Below are 17439 nucleotides of genomic sequence, written 5' to 3'. Positions count from 1 at the left end.
ATGCTTTACACTGCAAAAGATGACAATATGGTCATTATCTTTTTTTATCCTTTACATCACCAGATATGACTCAATGTGTTCTTAAATTTCATCATCAGATTCTCAAATTAATACAGTATTTTTTTCTGATGAACATTTTAAATTTAATTTTTTCCATGTGTATATAATGTATGTATGTGGTGTGTGTATGCATAGTGTATGCATGTGTATGGACAATATGTGTACCCTGTGAGCCCACTCAGTGGCACAGAATTCATATCTAGATCCAGAAACCAAGTCAGAATCCCATGGTCAAGAATCTCAAAGACTGTAGAGAGAAGCCCCCACTCTTCTCTGAAGAACAAGAGTGGGCTTTCACACCAAAAAGCCTCTCAAATAACTTTGCATATCCCCTTTAACCCAAGCTGCTCTCACTCTTGATTGGAAAATCTGTTTTGACTTACAGAAGGAGAGAAAATGGAGGAGAACAAAGATCCATCAATAAGACAAAACATAGCTGACTGTCCACCACAAGACATGCCACCTCTACCATATCTGCCAGGGCCCAGGAGAAATTGTAGAAGAAGCAGCAACATGAACACTGCTCTTACTGCTAGCCTGACAACCAGCTTCAGGGTGATGATGACAGACACGCTGATCAATCAAAACTTATCAAGGCAGAAATCTACAGGCTACAGAGAATGCAACACTAAATCAGATTGCCAACAGGACTGCCATGATTCAGGGAACACTGAAGATGTATATGTGTATGTGTATGTGTATGTGTATGTATATGTATATGTATATGTATATGTATATGTATATGTATATGTATATGTATATGTACAACCAAAAGCAGGTTGTGGAAGAAAGGGTTTATTTTGGCTTACAGGCTTGAGGGGAAGCTCCATGATGGCAGGTGAAAATGTGCCATGAGCAGAAGCTGGACATCAGTTCCCGGCTAACATCAGGTGGACAGCAGCAACAGGACAGTGTGTCAAACATTGACAAGGGGAAGCTACCTATAACATCCATAAATCCAGCCCCAACAACACACCTCCTTCAGCAAGGCTCCAATTGCCACCAGGTAGGAACCTAGCATTGAAAACACATGAGTTTATGGGGACACCTGACTCAAACCACCATAGGTTGGTAAGAGATGAAGATCTAGCTTCATTCTTCTGCATGTGGACCACCATGTTCCCAGTTACTGGAAGACTATCATGTTACCAGTGTGTGCTGTTAACACATTTGTCAAAATCCAGGTGGCTGTAGACACATGGGTTTGCTTCTCTGCTCTCCATTCTACTCCATCGACCTATGCATCTGTTTACATGCTGGTGCCACACTGCCTTGATAGTACCACTTTTTAACAATATCATACTTTGCTGTATGAAAGTTTTCCCCTGGGGAGAGGAGAATATACATCTAGTTTATTTACCCCAGATAAGGTTCAGATGACAGACCAAAGTAAGGATTGCACCAAAATCCAATTTTTGTGAGCCAATGAGAGGTTGTTTCCGGGAGCTTGGACCAGTCACAGGCAACTGCACCCTGCTCAGTCTGTACAGCTGCATCACAGAGGCCCTCTTCTGATAGCCTTCTGCTTCTTATGTAACCTAGCATTGCCCAAGATCACCCGCAGCTCAGGGGAGGAGACGAGGGAGTTACACCTGGAATCCCAGGTGAGGGTGTTGTGACCCTCCCCTCCTCCATCGTTGAAGGAATATCAGTAGTCCCACTGCCATGTCATAGACCTGGCTGTCCCTGCATCGCTCTGCTCCAAAGCTACCGTAGCTACCGGGCCAAAGTGTTCTCTACTCCAAGTTGACATCATATGATGTCCAAAGTAAAACAGCACACTTGAACTATGTTGCAATTTACTATGGATAATGTAAATTCTTCCTCTAACATCACTGTATTACTCCAGTAAGACAAAATGTCTCCTGCGACTGAGTCCTCCTTAAGGAGCAAGCAGCGGGGTTGGGGCTGGACACCCCACACTAGCTGCTGGCAGAAGAGATGGCAGATGAACTCAGAGATCCATGTGACTCTCCCATCATCCCACTCCCCCAGGGACTGCACTGGTCAGGCGCAGTGTCATGGCCTCTACACTTACTCTTGGAAGCTGCTTCTTGGGCTGCAGACATTTCACTATTCTAGAAGGCGAGGAGCACATCTCAGACCCGCTCTGCTCAGTGTGTGTGTTGGGGGGGGATTGTAGCTCTTATGGCTGACACCCTGCTGACATTGTAAAGAATGAGGCCACCACCACATTTGCTGATGGAAAAACAGTCCCCTTAAGAGGTGGTTGCTAAAGGCTCACCACATCCACGTAGAACAGAATGTTTACAATTGTGATGACGCCTTGGGAATGCTCCACCAAGGGGCAGGTAGCTGGCTGCTGTTTAGACTGAAGCAGTAGACTGTTCCCCTTCTGAGGAGCCAAGAACAGCCCATGCAGAGAGCTTCCAGGCTCACAAACCCCTCACTGCCACTGCATCCACGGAGGACTTCTGAAGGTACCTGGGTTCCCTGGCACCCACCTTCATTGACAATAGTTAAAGATCTCTGGGGAAGGGGGAAGCAGAGGCAATGATGCAAGGCCACACCATGAACTAATTCCAGGCCTTTCTAGTCAGTGGTTGGGAACTGCCTTCAGTTCACCGGCCTCTTCTTAAAAGGGCTCTGCTCGGGCTGGAGAGATGGCTTAGCGGTTAAGCACTTGCCTGTGAAGCCTAAGGACCCCGGTTCGAGGCTCGGTTCCCCAGGTCCCACGTTAGCCAGATGCACAAGGGGGCGCACGCGTCTGGAGTTCGTTTGCAGAGGCTGGAAGCCCTGGCGCGCCCATTCTCTCTCTCTCCCTCTATCTGTCTTTCTCTCTGTGTCTGTCGCTCTCAAATAAGTAAATAAATAAAATTTTTTTTAAAAAAAGGGCTCTGCTGGGCAGGGCATGGTGGCGCACGCCTTTAATCCCAGCACTCTGAGGCAGAGGTAGGAGGATAGCCATGAGTTTGAGGCCACATAGTGAGTTCCAGGTCATCCTGGGCTAGAGCGAGACCCTTCCTCGAAATCCCACCTCCCCAAAAAAGGTTCTACCGAGCTGCTGCATGGAACTGCCTAGGGGCACACTCTGTCCTAGATCCAACCACTGGCCTAAGCCACCATGTGCCTTCTCTGGCAAAGGATAGTAGGATTGGACCTTTAAAATGCAATTAATTTACTGGGACGTGCCTAAGGCAGTCCAATTTTCAAGAAGCTGGTTTCTGAGAGAGGAGGCAACGAATGAGTCGTGACAAGATCTTTCTCCCAAAATGTTGGCTTCTCCATGCAGATGACCTCAGTTTGACCAGGTGCAGCAGCGCTAGTCTCTCCTGCAGCCAGCGAGAAGCTGGGCGGCTGAGACGTTTGGGATTTCAAGGGAAGTGTCCAGCTGCACGTGCACGAGGGTCCGGGTGGCTTGCACGAGCATGGCAGCCTGCCACTGTCCTGTATTTTGGGCCCCGGAGCTCCTGTACCAAAGTCTATGCCTCTCCTGATGCCTCTGGGTCCACAGCATCCACGGGCCTCAACGCGAACTTTGGCACAACGCCACGCCCTCCAGTGCCTGGAAAAGGTGGATTTTGCGCAGGCAGAGAAAGCTCCCAAGACAGGCAACAGGTCCAGGACACAAACCTGGGGGACTTCAGCAGCTGTGTGTATGGAGCTGGGATCTGTGCCAACCCTGGGAACCCAGGACCCCGGAGGGTACGGCCACTCAAGAATCTAGACCCAGATGGACCGGGTGCCGGGTTGGGGGGGGGGGATTTACTGCACGTAGCAGAATTTCAGGACGGGATGGAAGGCTGACCCCAGGGCGGGGACTTGGACCTTACTCCTGTAAGGAAGAAGGAGGAGGAGACTCAGCTCCGCTAGGTCCCAAATGCGTTTAAAGGCAATGGAGAGGCTGCGGGCGCTCTCAGTCTATGGAACACCCATGAGCTTCTTCTGCACCGAGCCACCCGCAGGGTCCCAGGCCGGTGAGCGGCTGGACATGGCCGCGTACTGCGACGGCGTGGGCGCCCGCGGGCTCCGGCAGGGCCAGGCTCGGGCTGTCACGCGTCCCCCGTGCCCGGCGCGCGGGGACATGGGCCCGGCGGGCGGCCCGCGCCTGTGGGTGACGGCGCCCGCGCTCGGCCCCGCGCCCTTCGCGTCGGGCCGCGGAGCGGCTGCGCCCCACACGTCCGCGGGCCTCGGGGGCCCCGGGCAGCTCCTGGCGGGCAGCGACCTCGCGTGGCTGAGCCTCCCGGGGCCGCAGGAGCTGCTGCGGCTGGTGCGGCCGCCCTACTCGTACTCGGCGCTCATCGCCATGGCCATCCAGAGCGCGCCCCGGCGGCGGCTCACGCTCAGCCAGATCTACCAGTACGTGGCCGGCAACTTCCCCTTCTACAAGCGCAGCAAGGCCGGCTGGCAGAACTCCATCCGCCACAACCTGTCCCTCAACGACTGCTTCACGAAGGTGCCCCGAGATGAGAACGACCCAGGTAACTGCAGAGCACGCCCCGCTCCACCCCGTCCAAGATGAAGGACTTCCTGCGCTGGGGACAGTCCCATTCCGCAGGGCATAGTTGAGGACTCGGTGGGGAGAGGGGCTGGAGAGATGGCTTAGCGGTTAAGCGCCTGCCTGTGAAGCCTAAGGACCCCAGTTCGAGGCTCCATTCCCCAGGACCCATGTAAGCCAGATGCACAAGGTGGCGCATGCATCTGGAGTTCATTTGCAGTCACTGGAGGTCCTGGAGCTCTCGTCCCCCCCCTCCCCGTCTCTCTCTGTCACTTTCTCTCTGTCACTCTCAAATAAATAAAAATAAACAAAACATTTTTTTAAAAAAAGAGTGGGGGAGAGAGACAGCTGGGTCAAGGACCGTCTCCCGGTCTAGTGCTCCTTGAGGCTCGACATTCCCCAAGAAAGAAGGCAGAGGAGGGCTGGGGAGATGGCCCAGTGGCTAAAGGCGCTTGCTTGCAAAGCTTGACAGCCCAGGTTCAGTCCCCCACCCCTTCCCCGACCCAGTCCCCACGTAAAGCCAGATGCACAAAGTGGAGCATGCGTGTGGGGTTCATTTGCAGCTGCAAGAGGCCTTGGCATGCCTGTTTTCATATCTTACTTCCCTCCCTCTTTCTTTTGCACTCTCCCTCTCTGCTTGCAAATAAGCAAGCAAACAAATATATAAGTAAGTAAATAAGTAAATATTTTTTTAAAAGAAACTACAGAAAGCCAGCCAGCTGGGTTACCCTGGGAGTTACTTAATTTGGGGGAATGTCTCCAGGCACATGTACAGGTCAAATGGGGAAGATGGTGCCTACTCTCAAAATTTGTAAAAGGAGTGAGATGCCGGAACCTACACAGAGGCCAGGGGTGGTCAGACCCGCCCCACCGGCCCAGTCTAAGTCTCAGCAGTGCCCTGTCTCTTCTCAGCCTTCTCTTAAACCACCACCTTACTGGGGCTGAGTCTCTGCCTCGGTCATCACAGACCACCCAAGTCCTTCCAGATCTATTCCCGGCACAACAGGGGGATGAGAGCTGGTTTGCCTCGGTAGTGGCTGGTGGGAATCTTTGCGAAGTCGACGTCTAGGCTGTCTTGTGCATGGGTGATAATACTGAGTTTCTGAACTGGGCCCTGGCTTCCCCCGCAGGTAAAGGCAATTACTGGACGCTGGACCCAAACTGCGAAAAGATGTTTGACAATGGCAATTTCCGAAGGAAGAGGAAGCGGAAAGTGGAGGCGAGTGTGGCTGAGACCCTGGCAGCCAGAAGCCGGGTGGAGGGCGCCACGGCGCTGCTCCTGCGGGAGCCCCGGGTTTCAGCTTCCCCAGACCTGCAGGCCTTGGCATCGTCTCCGCCCGCCTCCCAGGCTGCCCCCTGCCTCTCAGGCTTCTCCAAGGCCATGGGCACCCTGGGCGGTAGTCCAGGCACCTTCCCTGGGGGCCTGGCACATGACTTTCCCTTTGACAGGCCAACCACAGTGGCCGCCCAAGGCCCCCTCGGAGCCACTTCACGCTTCTCTCTTGGCGGTCAGACAGAGGCCACTGGCTCCCGGGTCAGTCATCTGGTCTACAGCCCTGAAGGGCCTGAAGTTTGAAGGAAGGCTGGAGACTACTGGCCCGGTGTCCTGTTCAGAGATGCTGAGCTAAGGCCTGGTAGCCTGCCTGGTGGGTCCCAGGGTCTTGGTTCCACAGCCTATCACTACTGGCATGCTGCGTGGGGAGCGGAGCCCAGACTGCCCTCCTCACACAGAGCCCAGCAGATGCGCCCCTCACTCAGAAAGCACGCCCTCCTCTGCCTGCCCTGAGCTCTCCCTCTAAGCACTCCAGGAAGCCACCCTAAAGAGCCCTGGGCTGAAGCTCTGTGCCAGCCTTTCCCAGGGGCCCCTCCTAGTCTCCAGCCTCCCGAGTTTTCTTGGAGCTGGTCAAAGGAAGGGGGTCTGTAAGGGCACCCAGAAGGCTCATCCATGGCTGAGTTCCACCTCTGAGCCTCCTTCCTCAGCACAGCATTCTGTCTGTGTTGGGGGACAGCTGGGGAATGGGGTGAGGGCTCAGGATCCTGAGGAGTGCAGGGGGCTAGGCTGCACGGGAAGAGGGACTTCACAAGGTGACCGACAGACAGCAGGACTGTGCTGGCCGCTCCCTCCAGTCACTCTACTGGCATTTTATGGCCTGTTCCAGGACACCACTGTGGCCTGAACCGAGAACAGTGCCTGGTACTTGGGAATCCCTGGGTGGCCGTGCGTTAGCCTCACCCCAGCACACTCACCCTAGCTGTCTGGGGCAGGTGGCTAGCCTCACCTGTTTTGGTCTTTCTTTCTTAATTCACCCCTATTCCTGATCTGCTCCGGGCAGCAGAACTCCCAAGAACTACCTCAGGTGTGAATGTTAACCCCTGCCTTCCCAGTCCCACTTGTCTCAGGCAAGGAGCCCAAGGTCCTTGGGAAAAGGAATTTTAGCATCTCCCGGAGGTCCCAGAAGCCTTAGCCCATGGCTGTCTTCGACCTTTGTGGTGACTGTCATTATCTGAAGACACGACACTGAGGGCAGGGCGCGCGAGAGCATATGCCCCTCCCCCGCCACGCACAGAGCCCCACACTCCCAGGCAAGTGGAAGAGGCGCCTTCCTGGGAGAAAACAGCAGGTTGGCCTTTGAGTGAGCTCAGCTGCTTCCGCCCAGCGGAGGAGATTTTCCTTGATCAACTCAAATCTGCCTGCAGCCTCCCTGCTTTGTGAAAGAGAGTAGTGATCCTGTGTGTCTTAGAGCTGCCTCCATGGGGCAGGTGGTCCTGATGAAGAGTGGGGTGTGTGTGTGTGTGTGTGTGTGTGTGTGTGTGTGTGTAAGAGAGAACAGCTCACATGGACACACCAACCAAAAGTTGGTGTGAATTGGACAACTTCCTACTTTCATGTCTAAACTTACAACCAACCCATAATCTCCAAATAAAATGCAATTTTAAAGGTGCAGAAAAGAAAAGGAAATTCTTAAATGTATAAATGAAAGAACTTATTATAAGGGTAAGGTGATGAGCAGAGGCTCTTGATACACAACTACACGACCCAGGTTCATAGGTTCAGAATTTCATTTATCTCCTAAGCCATTTTTATAAAACAGAAAAAAAAAATAAGTCTCTGTGTGTGGAGCTGGTGGTCCCACACAGGTCAGTGCAAGAATACACCACAATCACAGCACCCCAACTTAGACTCTGTGTTTGAAAAAAAGTGGGGAAAAAAAATTAATAATGATGACCAGAGTGAGGAGATAGATACAACTGGATAGTTGGCGGAGCTCTAGTAAAATTTGGCTGGCAAATCCATGTGGACACGGGGAATTGTGGCTACATGACAGGGAGAAACGGGTTGCTGGGAAGTTGTTATATTAATATTTTTGTTTCCAGTAGTAGATTTTCTGTTTTAAACTGAAGAGAAAATGCTTTTAAAGATTACCAACTTTTGCTTTCCTAGAAGTCATTTCTTAAAAAAAGGTGAACCTTTGTTTTCAAATAAATGAGTTTTCATTTTATAAATTGATTAAACATTAAGTATGCTTGTCTGTGATGACATAAGATTTTTGCCTTGGGACTTTCAATTATGTATTGACTTAGGAAACACGGTCTCCCTGGGTCTCCCAGCTCCCCCTGTCTGAGCGTTGGGATTACAGGCATGCACCAGCATGTGGGGCTCTTCCGATCTTCATACGTGGAATGAAATATTTCACATTTGAATGTGCACTCCTGCACCGGAGCCTGCAGTGAAATAGGAAGCTGAAGTCCATCCCCAGGTGGAAGAGCAACCTGGAAGGGTGAGGTGCTGAGCAGAGGCTCCTGATACACAAACTGCATGACCCATGCTCGGAAACGTGCCTCTGTGCAGGTGCACACACACACACACACACACACACACACACACACACACATCAGAGCCGTATCTTCTGTCCTGAGCCTCTTCCTGAAGGGGAAAGTCATCTTGACAGTACGAACCTTTCTGAGAGCTGGAGACGTTTGAAGGCATTTTCAAACAGCCCGCAGGGTATCACATGGCGCTTAGGGCCTGGCGGCATGAGCACGTGGGCACAGCGCACTCTGAACCCATCTCTGTAAAGCCTGCGGCCGCGACCTGGGCTCGCTGAGCGCCGCCCAGCGGATGTCGGCCGAGGGAAGCTCAGGCTGGGTGGGAGCTGTTTGGGTCCTCAAGGGTGGTTTTACTGCGCACGTCAGTATATTACAGTGCAACCTCTGCACACACACAAACCCAGGTGTATCTCTTAAGCACACTTGGCTGTGTCCCACATGCTGAAAGCCCAGGAGTGTTTTGTCTCTCACTTTCCCAACACCAGTGTGACCCATATGTGGGCACTTGAGTGCCAGCCCTGTCTGGAGCAGGTCTGGGGCTTGAAAAGACCAGTGTCCAGTGTCCCGTGCTTGCAGTGAATTGCTTTCACTGATGGCTTTATCTGTATGGCACTGGGAGAAGAGGGAGCTCCTGTACTCTCTCTCAAGAGCAGGCATGCATGTGTACTGAATGAGATCTACGCGCGCGCGCACACACACACACACACACACACACACACACACAGAGAGAGAGAGAGAGAGAGAGAGAGAGAGAGAGAGAGTGTCAGAGCTGCATCCCTTCTTCAATCCAGAACAAGGAACATCCATAAATCACCCAGGCTTTGTGTGCTCCTTTTCAAGAGTCCGCTCCTCAAGAGTCCAGAGTCACTCATTCATCCCTCAGACACTGGCCATCAAGGTTTCAAGTGTTCTGAGGTGTTTAAAGCACACTGTGTCTTCACACCCCAACCTGGCAAGCACTATTGTTCCCATTTTACTGATGGAACAACTGTAATGAAGTATTTGTCTCCCAGAGGCCACAGCAAATCCTGAAATCAGTCAGCAGGAGCCTAGCTCTCCTCCTTCCTCTCCTCACCTTCCTTCCCCAGAGTCTGACCCTAAAGGCTCTAATCTGAGCTGTGCGCCTCTGTGGTGGATTCCTCAGCAACATCTCCAGCGCCTGGCAGTCTGCACAAGTGACAACTGTTGAGTGAAGGAAGGGATGGATGTGTGTGAGTGAATAAGTGAAGTGAAGGGATGGACGAATGAAGTGAATGGCTGCGTTTGAGTAAGTGAGTGGGATGAAGGGAAGGATGAATGAAGTGAATGGCTGCGTCTGGGTGAGTGAGTGGAATGAAGGGAAGGATGAATGAAGTGAATGGCTGCGTCTGGGTGAGTGAGTGGAATGAAGGGAAGGATGAATGAAGTGAATGGCTGCGTCTGGGTGAGTGAGTGGGATGAAGGGAAGGATGAATGAAGTGAATGGCTGCGTCTGGGTGAGTGAGTGGAATGAAGGGAAGGATGAATGAAGTGAATGGCTGCGTCTGGGTGAGTGAGTGGAATGAAGGGAAGGATGAATGAAGTGAATGGCTGTGTCTGGGTGAGTGAGTGGGATGAAGGGAAGGATGAATGAAGTGAATGGCTGCGTCTGGGTGAGTGAGTGGAATGAAGGGAAGGATGAATGAAGTGAATGGCTGCGTCTGGGTGAGCACCGTTGCACTGTAGGTTTTTGACACACTCTTCCATCCTACCTTCCGGTGACAGGTCTAAGACCTCCTCACGGGTCAGACCTTAAGACCTTATGTTGGACCCTAGACACACAGGCATGAGCGAGACACAGCCCCAGAAACTTTGCAGTGGATGGTCCTGTGCCGGGGGCTCTCCAAGGTGTGTGGTGCTGGGGATATGAAACTCAGAGCTGAAGTTGACAGCGGGACCAGTAAGAATGCGCCACAACCTCAAGCGTGAAAGCCAGCGCAAGGACATCAGTTGCGTCACAGAGGACCTTGGCCAGCTCCTCCCTGGTGCCACCTTGATGAGCAGTTAGACATGCACGCCTTTCTTTGAGGCATTCCCAGGCCACCTCCTTCTCTACCCTGTGCTCTTGACACAGACAGGAGAAGACAGGACCACGCTTGGCTCAGATTTGAGGGCTGTCACTGAGCCATGCTGCTGGGCTCCTTCCATGGAACCTGGGCTCAGCCCCACGCCAAGTGGGACGGGTCATTTAGAGCGCCCTCTGGAAGTGCCCTGGAGCCTGTCTGTCTCCTAATTGTTGCCCTATCCATCACCTTCAGCCAGGTCTCCCTCCTGCATGCCCCAGTGGCTCAGAGCTGCCTACGGCCACATTAGCATCAGCACCTGAGCCAAACCACTCAGACCTTCACCTGCCACTCACCTGCCTGGCTGAGAAGCCCCAGGGCAGGTCAGGGGATGATGGGCTTCTGCAACAGAAGGAATACGTTAATGAGAGGTTTCTGCTTCAGAGGTCTCGACAATCACACACCTTAGTTCTCAATGCTCCTTTTTAAGGGAAACGGGAACACTTCATTGCTTTGTAGAAATTGTGTTGTGTTGCTTGAGTTTCTAATTTTTATCTTAGGCTAAAAAAGAATAGATCACACATACTTTATATTTTATTCATTTATTTAAGAGAGAGAGAAAGAGAGAAGGGGGGAGAGAGAGAATGGGTGCACCAGGACCTTTAGCTGCCACAAACCAACTCCAGATGCATGCACCACCTTATGCATCTGGCTTTATGTGGGTATGGGGTAATTGAACCTGGGTCTTTTGGCTTTGTAGGCAAGCACCCTAACCACTGAGCAATCCCTCCAGCCTATACTATATTGTTAAAATTTTTATTTCTTTATTTGAGGGGGGGGAATAGAGAGAGAGAGAGAAAAAGAGAGAGAGAGAGAGAGAGAGAGAGAGAGAGAATAGGCATGGTAGGGCCTCTACCCACTGCAAACAAACTCCAGACACATGTGCTACCTTATGCACCTGGCTTATGTGGGTACTAGGGAATTGAACCTGTGTGCTCTTTAACTGCTAAGCCATCTCTACAGCCCACATATTGTAATTAAAAAACCCTTTGATTAGTATTAAGGATTTTTTAAACTTTTTTATCGACAACGTCCATAATTATAGACAATAAACCATGATAAATTCCCTCCCTTCCCCCACCTTCCTCTTCACAATTCCACACTCCATCATATCTCCTCCCTGTCTCCATCAGTCTCTCTTTTATTTTTATGTTATAATCTTTTTCTCTTATTATGAGGGTCTTGTGTAGGTAGTGCCAGGCACTGTGAGGCCATGGATATCCAGGCCATTTTGTGTCTGGAGGAGCACACTGTAAGGAGTCCTACCTTTCCTTTGGCTCTTACATTCTTTCTGCCACCTCTTCCACAATGGGCCTTGAACCTTGAAAGGTGTGATAAAGATGTCTCAGTGCTGAGCACACCTGTCACTTCTTCTCAGCACTGTCGTGCCTATTGGGTCACCCCAGTGGTCACCGGCATCTGAAAAGAGAAGCTTCTCTAACCAAAAGTGAGAGTAGCATTAATACCACATATTGTATTTTAATCATGGGAAATTAAAGGCTACATGGCACGCAGTTATAGCTATACAACACCTCAGGAAGAAATTCACAAGGCAAAGATGAAAATCCCTAAGAAATCCTTTATTGGCCGGGCGTGGTGGCACACGCCTTTAATCCCAGCACTCGGGAGGCAGAGGTAGGAGGATTGCCATGAGTTTGAGGCCACCCTGAGATGACAGAGTTAATTCCAGGTCAGCCTGGACCAGAGTGAGACCCTACCTCGAAAAACCAAAAAAAAAAAAAAAAAGAAATCCTTTATTATACAATACTGAAGGGATATATATATTATCCTGTTTTATCTTCTTGTCACATACTATAGCTTTATTTTCTTTTCTGTAATGTTCTAGTTAATATGGCTAACACATGGACAAAATGTACAAAGCATGAGAAATGTAAGAATCTTTGCCAGTGGTGTGTTGTAATATGAAGACAGCCTTCACTGCGGCAGGGTTCCATCATCTAGCTCTGAACATGAAGGGCTCCCAGGCCACATCACCATGCCTGTGCCCATGAACTGAAAATGAGATGGGTTGCAGGGAAGAACCGTAGATTTTCAGGTAACGAGTAAGATCTATGTTTCTGCATTCTGCCCTGTTGAAAGGGCCCTCCCTCTTGAGCTCGGCTTTCACTGGACTTCCTCCCAGAGTAGCTCAGTGTTTCCTTGGAAGCTAACAAGGCATCCATGGGGGTGAAGGGGGTCCCCTTTCCACATAACTAAGATTGGAATGATGAGTCCTGCTGAGTTGGCATTACCCATTCCCAGACCAATGTGTGGCCTCTGAGAAAAGAACCCATCCAGGGCAGAGTGAAGCATGTCCCGTGCTTTGTCAATGTCCTTACAAAACAGACCAAGAGCTCCCCACGTCTTCCCGACTGCTTCAGAGCCAAGTTCAGCAGTGGGCTTTTGTACCCGTGCCCATCACTGAAATGAGCTCAGCTGTCACACGGCAGCCCAGCTCGGGTGAGGCCCGGTGACAAGGAACTGCCTGCTCTGTGTGCTCACATGGACCAGAGGATTCACATATGGGATTGCCACTACATGCGAGCAGTTAGTGCCGGTGTCATTGGTTTAACTTTACAAGCAACAGAAGTGCATCTCACAGAGGTTGGGTGCCTTGCTCAAGGGCAGGCATACCTCACTTTAAAGCCACCCTTGTTTAACTCCACAGTCAATGCCTAGTAATAACTAGTAAGATCTATGTTTCCAGATTCTGCCCTGTTGAAAAGGACCTCACTCTTGAGCTCGGCCTTCCCGGGACTTCCTCCCAGAGTGGCTCAGTGTCTCCTCGGCAGGCTGACGAGACATCAGGAGCCGCAGCAGTGGTGAGAAGGAGCCATAACACCATCTCAATAGCCGCGTCTTCATGAGAACGTGAAACGAACGCAGAGCTGTAGCCAGAGCAAGCTTCCAAGGATCTCTCTGGTTAGCCAAGGCTGTTACCCAGGACAAACTAAGTCTAGGCTAAATTCAGGAGTCAAAGACATGCCCAGAAAGGGTTCATTAAAAGTTGCTTAAGATTATTAGCTGTTTACATTTATTTTTATTTATTATATATGACACTGAGAGAGAGAGAGAGAGAGAGAGAATGGGCCCACCAGGGTCTCTAGCGACTGCAAATGAACTCCAGATGCATGTGCCACCATGTGCTTATGTGCATTCTGGGGAATCGAACCTGGCTCCTTAGGCTTTGCAGTTAAACATCTTAACTGCTAAGCCATCTCTCCTGATGATTATTAGTCTTTGGTCTTTGATTTTGCTCCTATAATTGTATATTATGATGGATTGAAGATATGCAACCTATGTAACCCTAGATAACCTAAATTGGTCTTGAAGTTGTGGCAATTCTCCTGCCTCAACCTCCCAAGTGCCCATATTGCAGGTGAATTCCACCATGCTCAGCTGTTATAGATTACAATTGCGATACCATCAACAAGGAAAATCATAGTCATTTAGTTCTCTGTGGTTAAATGAGAATAATGAAATACTTTTGCTTTTGTCCTTTGGCTCCCAAATCTTAAACCATTCACCAGATGTTACTAAATGTTTCTGGAATAGAAGTGTTGAACTTCCTCCACCTATGAGGCAACAGGAAGGTCTATGGGGAGAAGTTAAAGTGGCCAGGCTTAAGATGACTGAAAGAAGTCCAGTTATGAAGCCAATCACAATAAATGTAAATGGCCAAACTTCTAAAATAAGAAGGCAGAGAGTTAGCTTTGTGTATGTTTTCATCCAGCTGTAAATTACTAACAAGAAGCAGGCTTAGGATGAAACCTCAAAGAAAATTAAAAGAGTTATAAAAAGACAGAACAGGCAAATTCTAACCAAAAGAAAGCTATAGCAATATTAATTTAGAAACATAATTTAAGAGCAATGGAAAAGATAAACTTGACTGAATTTTGCAAAACTGCAGTAGCATGTTGGGGACGACACATCCTCAGTGTGTCGTGTCACCTGTATGAAGACAGAAGCCATAAGCCTGGGAGCCCTGGGAGTCTCCTGTCTCCACCTCGTCAGTGCTTTGATTACAAGTGTGCATCGCCATACCAGATGTTCACAAATGCTGGGGATCCAACTTCAGTTCTCATGCTTCACTAAGCCATCTACCCAGCCCAGGGGAATGTTTTAAAATGCAAATATGGTAGTAATATAGGTGCAGGATTGCATTTCACTGATGTCAGGCCATTGAAAAACCCCAGATAGAGATGAGATTGCTGTGGCTCTCAGTGAACATTGAGCATAAGCAAGAAAAGGTTTTATGGAGAAAATAGAAAGATGTAGGGAGGGAATGATCTAGCATCTAAAAATGCTGTGGTGAACAAGGACTGGTAGTTGGCTTGGTGGGGAAGCTATCAAGATGTATATGGTAAAATGTGGGCTTAAGAAGTATATGGGGTCTGGAGATGGTTTAGCAATTAAGGCACTTGCCAGCAAAGCCAAAAGACCCAGGTTCAATTCCCCAGTGCCCACATAAAGCCAGATGCACAAAGTGGTGCATGCATCTTGAGTTTATTTGCAGTGGCTTGAGCCCCTGACATGTCCATTCTGTCCCTTTTTGCCTCCCCCCCTCATAAATAAATATTTTTAGAAAGAAATGTATGTAGTGTTTGTGACATAGGAGAGAAGGCAAGGCTGGAAATGATGTTAGGAATCCCCTGTCACCTGGGTGTCAGCTCAACAAAGGCAGGGACACTGCATCTTGTGTGTGCCATTGTAGTGGTCACCTCTTCATTGCTGGGACAGAAGCAGCTGTGGAAGGAAAGGATTTATCTCAGCTTATCCTTTAGTTTGGAGAAAAAATTTCACTATGGTGGGAAAAGTGTTACACAAGTAGATAGGCAGATAGGTAGGTGTCAAGATAACTCAAAGCCAGGTGTGGTGGTGCACGCCTTTAATCCCAGCACTCGGGAGGCAGAGGTAGGAGGATCTCTGTGAGTTCGGGGCCACCCTGAGACTACATAGCGAATTCCAGGTCAGCCTGAGCTAGAGTGAAACCCTACCTTGAAAATGCAAAGCAAAACAAAAGTTAACTCAAAATTCCTTATCAATTCCTTGTTATGCATCCAATATCTTTTGCCATCTGGCCCAAAGTTTCTTTCCCAGCCTCCCATCCTCATCTTTAATAACTCCTCCCACTCCAGGGCCAGTCCCTGAGCGCCGAGACCCTCTTCTCTCTCCCCCATCCTAAGGCCCAAAGGATGCCCTTTGCTTATGGCTCTTCAACTCCTAAGCAGAAGGAAGTCACCACTCACCCATGTTTACACACACGTGCACACACACACATGTCCTGACACACGTACACACATATCCTTTGGCATTTAACAATCCCAGGTACACTTTCTTTTAAATTTTACTTAATTATATTAGAGAGAGAAAGGGTGCACCAGGGCCTCTAGCCACTGCAAATGAACTCCAGATGCGTGCACCCCCTTGTGCATCTGGCTTACGTGGGTCCTGGGAATTTGAATCTGAGTCCTGTGGCTTTGCAGGCAAATGCCTTAACCACTGAGCCATCTCTCCAGCCCCCACGTATGATTCCTCTCATTTTTATCCACTAAAAAAGTGTCCTCTGCTTTTCTGAGGGCATATACCCCTTACTGACTTCTTGCTGTCTGACAGACTGGCATACACAGCAAATTATATATATATAGTACCTGTACCAAGAACCCAAATGCAAATGCAAATTGAAATATTTGAATAAAAGTGGGACTTCCCTGTGAGGAGACAGTGCTGGCCATTATGAGATGATGGCTGTGGTCGTGGTACGGGCCCTGTCTTCACCACGGCTTGGAGCCTGGTGCCTAGGTCTGCCCTGCCCCCGCCCAGTACCAGAGTTGACAGGGGGAAAGATTCTTATCGTGTCCTCATTGGAAATGCGCAAAGTAAACAGCAGCATGTTTTATTAACTAGTCATATAATTCTGGAAAAAATAAACATGAATCTTTAAACACTTGCCTCATTTTATGTCTTCATTCTTTTAGTGACTTATATGATTTGAATATAAAGAGCCAGCACAAGGGACCCTGAGTGTTCACTGCGTGCTTCACGGAGGAGTCAGGCGTGCCTCGCAACACTGTACACAGCAGCTCGTAGCTAATTAAGCCGGAGTTACATTTTTTTTTAAAGAGTTGAAAAGAGAAGAAAACAGGAAGATTAACTACTTTTGGACTAAATTGGTCCAAATAAATAATTGGAGGCACTTGAATGAAGTAAGCGAACTATGTACAGCCAACCCTGACTAGCTAACCTTTTGTCCCCAGGACTCTGAAAAACAACCTTTGGGTGAGCTGGAAATGTCAGCAATTAAATTGATGAGGGAAGTAAGACTTGGAAAGCAAAGCAAAGTCCATCTCTGTGATGGGGGCAGGCCACACAAGAAGAACTGCCTGTGAGATGCCTGCGACTCCTATATCTTGGAAGGTAATGTGGATGCCCCCAGTGGACTGAGTGCGAGGCACTTCTGGTAGTGGGAACTGGATGGGCAAAGATGTGAATTAAAGTAGGAACCCAGGGCTGGAGAGATGGCTTAGTGGTTAAGGTGTTTGCTAGCAAAGCCTAAGGATCTAGATTCGATTCTCCAGGACCCATGTAAGCCAGATGCACAAGCTGGTGCATGCATCTGGAGTTTGTTTGCAGTGGCTAGAGGCACTGGTGAGCCCATTCTCTCTCTCTCTCTCTCTTTCTCTCTCTCTCTCTCTCTCTCTCTGTCTCTCTGTCTGTCTCTGATAAATAAAAATAACTCTTTAAAAAATGTGAACCTGTTAGATGTAGGGGTGTGGACACTCTGTGAGCCTGTGTTACTGAGGTTCATTGGCTTGGTAGAGGAGAGGGCATTATCTCTGAGGAGATCTTGGTCTTAAGTCTCAATATCCAAAAGAATAGGAGATCAGAGCCAAATAATATTAACTTTTGGAGAAGAATCCAGATTAACCACTCAGAAATCCTCACAGGAAATGCATACAGTGATAGTCCATCCATGTGTTGATTTCATTGGATCACAGAATTCTTCAGACA

The 17439-nt window shown here is 49.3% G+C and overlaps 1 protein-coding gene across 1 annotated transcript; it reads left to right on the top strand.

The window, feature by feature from the left end:
- Positions 1–4012: 4012 nt before the first annotated feature.
- Foxi2 (forkhead box I2) lies at positions 4013–7922 on the top strand. Its single transcript, XM_045141481.1, has 2 exons — positions 4013–4502; positions 5650–7922. The coding sequence occupies exons 1-2, from the start codon at positions 4013–4015 to the stop codon at positions 6093–6095; spliced, it is 936 nt and encodes a 311-aa protein (XP_044997416.1). The 3' UTR covers positions 6096–7922.
- Positions 7923–17439: the final 9517 nt, after the last annotated feature.

This window comes from Jaculus jaculus, chromosome 1 (assembly GCF_020740685.1).
Source record: "Jaculus jaculus isolate mJacJac1 chromosome 1, mJacJac1.mat.Y.cur, whole genome shotgun sequence".
NCBI lineage: Eukaryota > Metazoa > Chordata > Mammalia > Rodentia > Dipodidae > Jaculus > Jaculus jaculus.
Note: the sequence above shows the minus strand (reverse complement) of the source record. Positions and strands in the feature narration are given on the sequence as shown.

Excerpts from the sequence above, each read along its gene's own strand:
- Foxi2 (XM_045141481.1), top strand. The coding sequence starts at position 4,013 with ATGGCCGCGTACTGCGACGGCGTGGGCGCCCGCGGGCTCCGGCAGGGC. Across the intron at positions 4,503-5,649 it reads CCGAGATGAGAACGACCCAG|GTAAAGGCAATTACTGGACG; the intron begins GTAACTGCAGAG and ends CTTCCCCCGCAG.